Source organism: Malaclemys terrapin, chromosome 8 (assembly GCF_027887155.1).
Source record: "Malaclemys terrapin pileata isolate rMalTer1 chromosome 8, rMalTer1.hap1, whole genome shotgun sequence".
NCBI classification, from domain to species: Eukaryota; Metazoa; Chordata; order Testudines; family Emydidae; genus Malaclemys; species Malaclemys terrapin.
The window spans coordinates 72,307,351-72,320,466 of NC_071512.1; the positions used below are offsets into that span (position 1 = coordinate 72,307,351).

The following is a 13,116-nucleotide window of genomic DNA, read 5'->3' on the forward strand; positions in this document are numbered from 1 at the left end:
AAACTGGTCCTTTTGCATAACCTCCCTTCCCTAGTTTAGGAGCTGCAGTAGAGCTGCTTAAGCCCTCAGCCTTCATCCTTCAACTAGTGCTATTCATCTCTCTCTCTCTCTCTCTCTCTTTTTTTTGGGAGTGTACTGACTAACATGACTGACAGCTAGAGTAAGAAGAGACACACAGCTCTGAGAAAACAGCATTGCTAAGTACATAAGCATTTTTTTAAAAGGTAACTAGGAAAAATGCCTCATGTCCTGGCCCTTTTGCAAGGTAAATCCAATTAGCCTTCAGAACAGTTTCATGTAGATCTGAATAAATGTCTGTCTTCCTTGATCCCTCAGCAACTAATTACACCGATTATTTTCAGTTACTAGCTCTCCAATTAAAATTTACAAATGTAACTACACTATGAAGTAGGTTTACTTTTTAACCTATCACTGAAAAATACAAATACAGAACTGTGGTGCTCACTTCTATAGTATCTAAGCACTTTGCGAGGAATTAATAAACCTCACAACACTCATGTCCTGTAGGGGAAGTATTATTTACAGATGGGAAACTGAGGCAAACAGTAGTTATGAGATTTGCCCAAGGTCGCACAGGAAGCCTGCAGGACTTGTAGAAATAGAACTCTTATTTCCTGACTCCATTCTATGCCTTAACCACATGACCATCTGTCTTCCTTCAAATGGGAGAAATGTAATACAAAACATTTTTCATTGATGTAAAATAGTAAACAAATTTATCTTACTGTCTCCAGTTGGTTTTCCTGCTAAATGCCCTGAGCCTTCATTGTATAAGTTAGCACTTGTTTTGCACACCCTCTAAATGCTAGTTCAGTGCAAGCTATCCTACTTTATTGCTTACATGTGCTGTGTAACTTACAGGACCATTTGTCACCACTGAATCTGACCCAGAAAATCTACTTACCAGGCAGAATTTGGCAACTGTCTTTCAGGTTAATACGGGCGAGAGGTGGGAGATATCTTGATCTGATGTCTCTATATATGAAGAGCCTAAGAAGGGTACCAGAGCCTCTAAGGTGACTTTACCCTTTTGGATTAAGTCCTGTATCCTTCAAATGCTCTCAATGGAAGGAGGCTCTTAATCCTCTTACGGTTGTGTCCCATTCTGCTCATGTGGAAGCCATTCCCGAGCACCAACAGGGAAGGCATCTCAGCAGAGACAGAGAATTCCCTTGGTTCTTTTGTCTAAAGTTACTAGGTTGAAAGCCATGGCTGCTGGGTAGCATCAGCCATAGGATGCAGAACACAATCACATTCAATGCTCTTTCTCCAGCTTGGCAGCCATCTCCCCACATCTCCATTCTCTATGCCTGACAGCTCCCAGGAATTCTAGCTCAGTTGTGTGCGATGCAGAAACAGCATGTTAAGTAAAAGTTTAATTTTCCATGCTTGCAGTTTTATAAAACTGGGAAAGACGGTGTGAATGATAAGCCTTAGACTAAGGCTCATTTTAAATGGCCAAAAGTCATCAGCAACTTACCTCTGCTGACAGGACTGTAGCTACAGTGGTTACCCTTGAACTTCCCAACCTTGCCCCTAGTTATTAGATATTAGCACAGTATGCCTCCTTTGGTATGAGGAATACCTGGGGGAATCGGGTATCAAGGGCAAAAAATTCCTTTTTTAAGGATGAACATTGTGTAGTATCACAGCCAAAGTCCTGATACCAAAGATGAAGGAAAGGGAATCACGTTCTGCAGCAGGGTTTACCAGCAAGTAAGCACTAAGATCCTATGATGCAAGGTTCTGAGTGGCCCTTAATGCCCATTGACCTGTTTCTACTTACATCACTGGGGCCAGGAGTAGCCTTGTTGACTTCAGTGTGAGTTGAGCTTCACTTACATCTCCCAGGACTAGACTCCATAATGGTAGCAGTTGCAGTATATTCTTACCCTATAAGAACGTCCCATCATATAACCTGTGATTCTCAACACAGCAAAGGAGATCAAAGGTAGCCCTTAGTTGCATATTGGTCAATTCCCTTTCAGACTACTGGGAGTCTGCACATGCATAAGAGCTGCAGGTTTGGGTCTAAAATACTTAACAACAAGAATCCTTTTGTATTCACCTCCTGAAATGTTCCTGGTGAGTAACCCATTTTCTGAACAGCTTCTAAAGCTGTTTTGAAATTTCAAGAAAGGAGACAGCGTACATAATTGACAAAATGCAGTGTCATGGTTACAGTTGATGCAGCAATAATTCTGGGAAAAGATGCTGTAAAAATAAACCTTTGCAATGTTGAAATATTTCTTTCTTTGTTTCTCTGCAGCTGGTGCACTAGTGGTCTTGAATGTTAAATTGCACCTTCTCTGCTGTTTGTTTTAGTACACTACTGTGTTTGAGGGGGAAAGAAAAATGTTTTTTTCGTTTACTTTTCCCTACTTAGCTTCTGCTCCTTCCTTTTCATGCTTTGTGTTCATTAGCTATTTGGCCACAACACTAAGAAGAGTTTCTTATGGTTTGGACCACAGTAGGATAGATTCTGATCTAATTTAAACCAGTGTGAATGATGAGTAATTCCACTGAAGGTTGAAGTCTTCAGTGGGTTTAAACTTCTGTAACTGAGATTAGAATGTAGCCCATTCTCTCTAATATGCTTCATTCCACCTTTGCAGTTTGTTTATATTTAGCCCAACAGCTGAACTGCAATGTTTAAAAATACTGGTACAAAATAACTGTAGCTCCCTAGTCTTTGGTACAAAAAGTGGTTTGCTTTTCTTTCATTTTAAGTATGTAAATAAAATAGAAAGCACTAAATATATTTGCAGTTTATGCTGGGACAAAACAAAGTGAAGCTTGAAGAATGGGGGAAACTGACCACCTTCTTTACACTGCTTTATGATGCATTTTGTGGGAGGCAGTCGGGTCTAGTGGATCAGGCACTGGATTGGGAGTCAGGAGACCTGGCTGCTCTTCCTGGCTTTTAGTAGTTGTACTGTAACAGATAATCATAGAAAAGATTTGTTTCAAACATTTACAAGCACGTGAAGTTTCTCACATTTCTGAAGATGCTGCTTTTGGAAGCTTCCCATGAAGACTTTGAACATTAGAGAAGAGGGAGACAGATTTGTCTCTACTGCTTCTGATTTGAAAGGCCTGCCCTTCCATCCACTAGGTCCAAATGTAGTGCCTTCCTCTGTTGAAATTCCAGTTGTGTCTGTGACCATAGGACAGGAATCTAATAAATCTGATGTTCAGTGCAAGTGTGTGATACTTGAGATATTTGAAAGCTCTCACATACAAGATATCCCTCCTCCCCAAATGCCAGGCAGTGTTTAATAAAGGACACAGCACTATCAAGATTGCTCAGAAATTAATTTGTTTCCTTCTTAAAGGATTATTGTTGTGATAGCCATTTTATGTCTGATTGGTTCGTTGAAGATGTTGTTCCGGCTGTCGTAAGTTTCTGCTTAAAAAAGCTCAGAACAGAGTGTTTGATCCTCATTTGTTTTGTTCTGTACAAAATACACATTGAATATGAAAACTGCAATGGTTTTACAGCTATGTGCCAACAACATCAAGTTTTACATTTTGATTTCTAGGTCCTGATCCATTGAGGTCAATGGAAAGACTCAGTTTGATTTCTTTCTGGTTGAAATCTGCACAGAGGAGGATCCTTTTAAGATATTAGTGTTGTTTGTTTAATAATATCTATTGGTCCCTCTGCACTAAGGCTTTTCTTGTGAATCATTTGCTTTATGCTGGATTTCAAGAGGCAGAAATAATAGCATAATATAGTATAGCAGCCTCATGTATCAGAGACTCTTGAGCCAAGAAAGTACCATATCAGGGTGTAAGAAAGAGTTAAAATACTAGTTTTATTAAATATGCAAGTTAGCTTACAAATAATGTTTCTTCAAACTTATGTAGGCTTGTTCTGCCACAGGAGTAGTGTCCAAGTATGTGCTGATGTACGATGTGGGTGGAAATTTTTTGCCTGTGCATATACAAATGTTTGCATGCACAACAGCTGAAATTTATTGAGGTCCTCAATTTAACACAACAGTAGACTCCATTAATGCTTCGATCCCACAGCATTTCCAAAATGATAGTATACCAGTGAATTGCCAAAAGTAATTTTCTCCTGTTTATCCCCCTCTCCTTCATTTCTAAGAAGGATTATTAAATGTTTTGGGACCACCAGAAAGGCACATGCAGTAAAAATAAGGACATTTCTCTCAAAATCTAACTCATACAGGGGTATAAATGACATGGATGGTTGTGCCCCCAGTAATACAGTGGTGCCTTGTGTTGCCTCTGAAAGCAATTTCCATGCTGGCCAGTGGTGCAAAAACAGGTGCTGGGGATTTCCCTCTGGCCATTTAAGCCACGAACACAAATCCTTTGCACTGCCAGAGCACCACAAAGTGGCCAGAGAGCACCAGAGAATCAGGTCTGCTATTTCAGCTTGGACTTTTGTAATGCTTCAAAGCAGAAACAAGTTAGTTTTCTACGGAAATGGTGCCCAAAGGTTACCCATTCATTCTGATAGGAGGACAATATGAAAGGTCTTTCATTTAAAATGAAGGTCCAAAAGATGTATATGTATCCTGGAGTTTACCAGCAGGACCTCATGGTTATGAAATGTGAAGTATGGGTTAATGTCTTTGAGTTACTGAAGTGTAATATTTAAATGAGGAAATAGTTTGTGTAATATGCCAAGAATCATTGAACATACTGTCCTCCTATCAGAATGAATGGGTAACCTTTGGGCACCAGTTCCGTAGAAAACTAACTTGTTTCTGCTTTGAAGCATTACAAAAGTCCAAGCTGAAATAGCAGACCTCATTCTCTGGTGCCCTCTGGTCACTTTGTGGTGCTCTGGCAGTGCAAAGGATCTGTGTTCATGGCTGAAATGGCCAGAGGGAAATCCCCAGCTGGCATAGAACCACCATAATGTCTTCTGTGTAAGGTTTAAAGAAAGGGTAGCAGAGGACGGAGTGCAGCTCCCCCTTCTCTGCTAAAAGCAGATGGGAATTCCTCCTCCTGTCCCAGGCTTGAAAAGAGCTCTGCGCGCACATACACACACCAATTTCAATCTATTTAATTTCTTGTCTGCCCCCTGTAGCTAGGAGCCAGGGAAGGGTGGCAGAGAAGAAATAGTTGGGGAGTTAAGAGATGCTCTTCCAAGCCTGGGATAGGAGGAGGGACTTTCATCTGCTTCTAGCAGACAGGGGGACTGCACTTCTTCCTTTGCTTCGGTGTAGGATTTAAAGTAAGGGGAGCAGTTGGGGTGTGTGGCCATGGGATAGAGAGAAAAGAGGACATGGCCAGGGCTGGAGCCAGGCCCCATATCAGGTAACTGCAAATCCACCTTTGTTGTCCCACCCTAGACCTGTACTGACCACAGCATGGCTAAGGCAGGGTCTTGAAGATGTGTTTCTACCTTTTGAGGTGAGACAGTAAAGAGATCAAGATTGGTGTTTATTGCCTCTGCTGCCTTCCAGATCAAATTAACTTAGTGTAGATGCATAAATATGTTTTCCAACTCCCAGCCCTGAAACTCAACCTGGGACCTTAAAGCCAAGCTGAGTTATTTCCTTTGTATGCATCACCACCAGTAATAGATTTGCAGGCCAAATTCTGCATTTAATTACATCTCAGTAAAATATTTCTATTTTATGCTGCCTTTTACAATGCCCATCTGGAACTATCTGCAGAACTATATCAAATATCTCCCATGGCCCACCTTCCCCATTACTGTGAGAAGACAACCAATAAATGATGGCAAGACTGAGGGACAAGTGAATGAAATTGCCACTGTCTCTAGAATTGTGTGTGTGTGGGTGTGTGCGCACACAAAATATATCTGTCTGTAGCCCCTGTCCTCTGATCCTTATGGTATTGGATTCTAACTTCTTTTGCACAGGGACAACATCTTCATATATAGCACACTCATCCTCTGAGCACTATTTTAATACAAATATTTCAAGAATAATTTATCCCAAGGCTTGTAGAAACATTACACAGGAATGCAGATGCTACAGCATTATTGGAGGCTGCCTACCTGCTTCCTTATAGATTTAGGAAACAATCTACCAGATACCTACAGTTTTGCTTCAGTCTTTCCAAAGGGCCCAGTCCACCTTGACTTAACTGGGAATTTTGCCGGAATAAGGACTACATGATTGGGTCTTTTTAAGTGTAGAAGGAATATTGAAAGTTAATGAAGAATGGTGACCAGAATAAAGAGCTGGATACAAGCCTTAGGAGGCAGTCTCACTACTCATTCTCTAACGTGCATCGCCTGCATGGAGGGTGACAGAACAGTAGTAAATCTCCTATTCCATAGCAGAGAGGGAAACTTTGTTACAGGCTTAGATACAAAGCAAAAACAAAGTCTTGTTAATGCATTAGACCATTCCAAGGAGTTACAGTGTGGCAAGGGGAGAACAGGACACCTTTTTTAAAAGGCGGTATTAATTTATTCTTTCCTGCACGTGCAACAAAATCATTTAGAAAATACCCTTTTATATAAGGGTGCCTTAGTTCTAGCTGATGCTCCATCCTTAAACACGCTCAAGACTTCTTAGCTTTTAGTTATGTCAAACCTTAATTTCCTAATATTTAATGTATAGAAACTCTTTGTAATCCACACTTAAGTAATTTCTTCTTTGCTTGTGTGTGTGTGTGTTTTTTTAAGTTGTACAACTTTGGAGAAACAGTTTCTATAGTTTTCTGGACGGATACGTGGAAACCAGAAAGCTTTTTTGACAAGATTCAGAAGAACAAGCAGAATGGAATGCACACGCTGTGCTTACTTGGTAAGGGTCATCTGTCTTTGTTCTGTAATCACTTTCTTGTACAACATCCAGAGGCTATGGTGATAAATGTAATAAATTTAGAAGAAAAAAGTTTTTAATTGAAGAAAATATACCAAAAATTGCATCCTTTGTGTATTGCTTTTGTGAATTTAGAATAGCTTTACTAGCCCTATCTTGTTTCACTGTGGCCTGCGATTTCTAAAGAGTAGAGAAATCAATAAAACCCTGTGCTTCAATAGAATTCAACAAGGATCAGAGATCCGCCTATGCTGTTAAAATGCAGCATGAGTTTAAGGACAAGTGTATCTCCTGTTCAAGATCCAAATCAGGTTGCAGTAATTAGCAAGTGTCATTTTACTTTAGTAGTTTAGACCTTAATAGACTTCATCTTGGAAGAGGCATGTCGTATTAGCCAAATTTATTGTATTTGATTAAATGATTTTCATCTTCTAATATAACATTCATTAGTCTGAAGACATTTACAGAGTGACAAGGTTACATTGTAATATTCAAAAACACTGTAAAGCAAGGATCTAAAACAGATGACTGATTTTAAATTAGCAACCTCCTCAGTAGCTCACATTGTTTTGTCTGATCTTTTTATTTACCCCTCTCCTGTAAATCCAAATCTTAAACACCAATGCTGGAAACACATAAGCCTGTGTATAACTCTAATAACATGATAAATAGTCCCATTGGCTTCAATGGGCCTGTTTGTGTGCATAAAATTACACACATGCTTAAAAGTGTGCAGGTTTGAGCCCTTGGTTTGTGACCACTTCAAGAAAGACGATTTCCGTGTCTCTTGGGCTGAGGAGGGAGCTGTCAGTGCTTAACAAATTCATAGTTTAAGTAAAAACATGCATTCTGTGAGTGTTGAAAGAACCTTAGTCTGGAAACAATTTAAATGTACAAGTGTCATTACACATTTGGCTGACTTTCCAAATGCACAGAAATGATTTCAGAGGTGGTTAAAATCAGATTTTTGGTAACTTTAAAGAAACTTTAAGTTCTATTACAAGTTAAACTTAAAGAAGGGAAGCAGGAGGGAGATTCCCCCCCCCCCCTTTTTTTTTTTTTGGTTCACTTACTCTGCATCTGTTAGCACTTAATGCTTTGCACGGTTTCTCATTTTGTGTTGATTTTAACATAGCAGCATTGCAAAACCACAAAGTTCGGTGGGGTGGGGAGGAGAATTCATGGCAGGTATGGGAGTTAAATCTAATTTTAAGTCACATTTGAAACCTGATAATTTCAAAATAAGCATTCCTTTAATACCACTTGGTTGTGGTCTATTTTAATTGATTGTTTAGTCAAATTACATTAAAGGATATTTCATGAATGAGTAAAAGCAAAATACAGAAACAGTGCTATTAGAATATGGTTCTGATTTGGAAGTACTGTAACTTTAACTTATGATAAATTGTAGCTGTAGTTCCCACATTTTTTGTTAAAAGGCTAGGTTATGCACAGATCTTGTTATAAAAACCTTTTCCTCATAATTTCCTTGGCAGAAGTTAATGCTAAACTCTGAACAGCTATTTTAAGACTGTAAAAATGCCCCAACTTTTACGGGTTTTGTACAGCTTTTTTGCACATTGAATTCAGATGTAAGATGAGTGATGTAAGTCTCCTGTCTATGTATGTGAGTGTAATGCACTAAGATTTGAACACCAAGTCAAAAATTGTGACAGTCAGTACAAACTAAACAAACATTCTACTGTTGAGTATATAATTTCCACTGCTCCATATTGTAGATCTTGAGTGCCTGTCAGAGATAATGCAGATGCCTGAGACTCCATAAAATTGCAGAGTTGCTCTGTATATAAAATACACATATCCAGAAATTATAGCAGGAAGGAACTGCTAATGAGTTGGGTTCCTGTGTGGTGGTTAAAGTGAATACTGTCCTTCAGTTATGCTGCTTTACCTTCCGACTACCGAGGTGCAACTGAACCTAGAATCTATGAATGAAGCATGCAATATATCTGGCTTTCAGAAGCTTATATGATTAAATATTTTAGAACAGTATCATTTTGAGATTTTTCAATCCTATGACAAATGTGCCCATCATTGTAGTACTTAAGCACTATTTTAAGGGCTGTTTTACATTGTTATTTGCATTAGAATCCTAGAAGTAATGCAATCCCAGGTAAAACTTCATCTTTATAAAAGGAAAGGACAAGGGTTTTTCTTTATAACTAATATATGAAGCTCAGAATAGAGCGGATACTACTTGGCTAGAAATCCACATTTGTAGTTCCTACAATAGCTAAGATATTGGTATACGAAAAGCAGAAAAGACCTGCTAATTTAAACTACTAATTAAGCCCTTACCCATTTAGACAATTAAGATGAGTGAGAAGATTACAGTACCTCTGATGTCTTTATTTGTGTCTAATAAATATAACTTTTATCCTGCAGACATAAAAGTAAAGGAGCAATCTCTGGAAAACCTGATGAAGTGAGTCACTATTTTGAAAATAAATATATTGTCAGCATGTTCTAATGAAAACTGATTGAAGATCCTTCCTCCTACTTAGTAATGCTGCACTCACCCATTCCTTAGATGCTCACTCGTAATGAAATAAAGTACTTAGGCATGGTCCTGCATTCACTGCAATAAATGGGAGTTTTGCCATTTATTTCAGTGGGATCAAGCCCTTAGTTTGCAGCAATTGCACACTAATTTTCGGTATTGTGTTCAGTAAACAGAACATTTTGTCTTAACTAGGTCCTTCTAGAAGAGGTTGTTCAGTGAATGAAGTCTTATAATTGTTCAATCTTGCACAATATAGTCTCTCTCCCTGAAGCAGATGAACGGCTGAAAACAAGACAGTGCTCTGAATCATCTCAGTGCACTGGCCAGAAACTGCATTTGGAGTATTGACATTCCATTGTCTTAACACCAAACAGAAGTATTTTTAATAGTGTTAGTTTAACTAAGGTCATTCAGCTGTCTCAAAGAAGTTTGTCATTTCTAAACCATCTTTTTATAACTGGGTCTATAAACTGTTGCTGCGAGACATGCTGTAACTTTTGGCCTAGACTCACATTCATAAACTTTTCTTGAATGTAGCTAGAATTGGCAAACTAGCTGAAATGTGTTTGAGAATAATTGAATATATTTCTGCTTTGTAATTATCTGCCTACATGATGATTGTTGGGGAAACGTATTGGATTATTTGAGTTTTGTTTTTCTAAAGTAAGTGCAGACCCTGTATAGTTTCCAGCAGTCTCACTTGAATCTTAAGATAGCAAACTATCAGCCAGATCATGCCCTGCTGCTTTACAAGTGTGCAGGGAGCCCAGGGATTGCAATTGAGCTGAAATTCACCTTAACCCCCCAACCCCCAAGGCCTACCACAAAGCCTATGGATTACTTAAGCCACATGGGTTATGTTAAAGCTGAAATGTACCATAGAGATAATGGAATGAGAGAATTACAATAACCTAGTATTCTGGGTTTAATACTAGTTGGCAAGGTAGTTATTACTTTAGTTTTTTTCTAACAGAGGAAAGAAGATTTATGAATCACCACGGTACATGAGTGTGAACCAAGCTGCAGAACAGCTTCTTGCCATTGTTCAAAATAGGAGGCTTCAAGGAGAAGAACCAGGTACACGTTTAATAGTTGTTTCCAGGTGCTAGTACTCTAGGCTTCCCCTTTCTCTACCTTTACTGAGGAGTCTCTACTACTGCTCTGCTCCTATTCGTTAGAGCAGCTCCTGACCTGAAGTGGAACTGGGCTACCTTCAACCCTAGTCAGCTGATCACAAGATGTGTTTGGCAAAGCCCAAGCTATGCTGCAGGCAGTGAGCACTGGTGAATGGAAGTTAGTAATTCCTGGAGGCATAGTCAAGGTCTTTAAATAAATAATAAATTCATGGAGATATCCCATCTCCTAGAACTGGAAGGGACCTTGAAAGGTCATCGAGTCCAGCCCCCTGCCTTCACCAGCAGGACCAAGTACTGATTTTGCCCCAGATCCCTAGGTGGCCCCCTCAAGGATTGAACTCACAACCCTGGGTTTAGCAGGCCAATGCTCAAACCACTGAGCTATCCCTCCCCCCTTTAGTCTTGTTCAACTGGTACAGTTACCCTAGTTTGAAAACCAGTGCTACCATTCATCTTTCCGTTGGGTCCCTCAGATTAAACAAGGGGAAGCTGTTTGAATGGATCAGAATGGAGCGTTTATTTACACCGGTTTTTAGAACTGTTAGAATATTTTAACATTGAGTTTCCCTTTAACTGTACTGTGAACCCCTTAGACAATTGTACTTCAAGATTTTCATATGACAGACACCTAAGTCACTTCACTAGTTATTGGCCAAATTCTTATTTATCCCAGGCTAAATTCAGCTTAATTCCATTTATAAGGAGGTTTGGAAGAATTAGATTTGTTGGTAGATGTCTTTTTCATCATATACACACAAGCTGACAGTTACATTGTCAATTTACAGATAAAGAAAAATGCTGCTTGAAGGTAGTTTGATTTAAAAATATTTACAGTGTATATTTTGACATATGTTGACAGTGTGAAGTTAAAGCTTTCAGTTTTTGAATCTGGGCATCAACTGTCAGACACTCCCCACAAAATTTTAAATAGATAAATAAAAAAAAATGTTTAAAACCCATAATTTTGTGAACTCTAAAAATTGGAGAAAATGCTTAAACTACTATTGGTACGTCAGTTATAAAAAAAAATCAAATTCTACCATGTCTATATATTAGGTAGCTACTTCACATTTGTACTATTACTGAGAGCAGAGCTAAAACAAACCCCGCCTTCATTCACTTGTATTTCTATTAACATTTGGTTTGATTTTTATTTACAAGACAACATTTTAGAGCAAATCTCCACCATTATTCCTTTAGTAGTTTACTTCTCTCTGCTGAGGTCTGGAAGTAGGGGTGCGAAGTAAGGTAGTCTTCTCACCTAGACATATCCTGCTGGCACTGACTGAAAGGAGGACTCACATGGAGAAGGGAACTAACTCCCCTCTATTGTGTATTTGCCACAGCCCATTCTAACTACTGTCAGCATGTAGCTTAGAGTACTCTATCTCCTCAAAATAACAGAATTCCATCTCACTGTGCAACAAAACTCCTGGCTTTAAAGTGTTAGATTAAAATCAGACTGGAAACTTGAGATTCAATGCTTTTGTAAACGTAACATACAATCATTACTTTCAGTGAAGCAAATACTGCTCAATAAAGAGATTGAATTTGCTCTCTAGAAAATGAAAGATGAATTATTTCCTGTAATTGCATTTTCTTTTTTGTAGAAGTTACGGAGAACACACTCTGTGTTGGCCTAGCAAGAGTGGGTGCCGTGGATCAGAAAATTGCTTCGGGCACCTTACAACAGATGTCCACAGTAGAACTAGGTGGCCCACTACATTCCATGATCATAGCAGGCAATATGCATCCTCTGGAAATAGATATGCTTAAGCTCTTTGCTATGGATGAATCTAGCTCTGAAGACAATGAATGCCAAAGGAACACTTGAATAAAGAGCCTTTACCTGTCCCCTGCTTTGTGGCAATTTTTAAAATTTAGTTTTTCCATCCTTACTTTAAACATACAAACAGCATAAGTGGACTTATACTCTGCTACCTACAACACTATGGGAGCATAAACATTCCCTCTAACATGAGTTCACATACTCTGCAGATGAAGACATGGTACTGCAAGGAAAGTGTCCTGCTAGTTTCAGGAAGCTTTTCACAGGTTTGAGCTCATTGTGGTGAGAAGCTTCCCCTTCCTAGGGGCATCATGAATGCCAGAAGACCTACCCCTGGAGGGGAGGAATGGCTTCTGACTGGGCAGTGCAGAGGGAAGTTCGGATGAACCGGGTATGTGTGTGGGGGAAAATAGCTCTGTGCACTCTACACCATGTGCACTGTCCCACTAGGACAAGGTGGACCTGTACCACATTCTCCAAATGAGGGAGAAAACAGGATCAGTGCTCTGCAAAACTTTGCTGTGCTTAGCTCCTGTCCTACTGTACCACCCAAGGAATCACCTATGCCAGGGCAATCCAAGTAGCTGTGTAAGGGTTTGGGCTACCCTAGCACTCAAAGATGTAATTAATCTGGCCTATTGTGTGCAATTGGAGAAATGAATGTGGAAAAAAATTAACTGGGGGTCATGGGAAACAGATAGGCCTGTCCATAAACCCTACCTTAGAAAAGGGAATAAAGGTGAGAACGTTGCAGCCTAGGAATCTGTTGAAGTGGTGACTGTTAATCACCTGAAAATGGCAGGGAATAGAAGAAGCCACATGGTTTGTGCCACAGGTTGGGAGGTAGTTCTTCAAACATCAGCT

At 39.3% G+C, this 13,116-nt stretch overlaps 1 protein-coding gene across 3 annotated transcripts in view; it reads left to right on the plus strand.

The window, feature by feature from the left end:
- Positions 1 to 12,317, plus strand: part of DPH5 (diphthamide biosynthesis 5) — a 28,150-nt gene extending 15,833 nt beyond the window's left edge. For all 3 annotated transcript variants that reach the window (XM_054037308.1, XM_054037307.1, XM_054037306.1), the window contains 4 exons: positions 6,665 to 6,785; positions 9,210 to 9,249; positions 10,301 to 10,404; positions 12,074 to 12,317. In XM_054037308.1, the coding sequence (XP_053893283.1) occupies positions 6,665 to 6,785; positions 9,210 to 9,249; positions 10,301 to 10,404; positions 12,074 to 12,297 (489 nt within the window). In that variant the 3' untranslated portion in view covers positions 12,298 to 12,317. The remainder of the gene's footprint in view (positions 1 to 6,664; positions 6,786 to 9,209; positions 9,250 to 10,300; positions 10,405 to 12,073) is intronic.
- Positions 12,318 to 13,116: the final 799 nt, after the last annotated feature.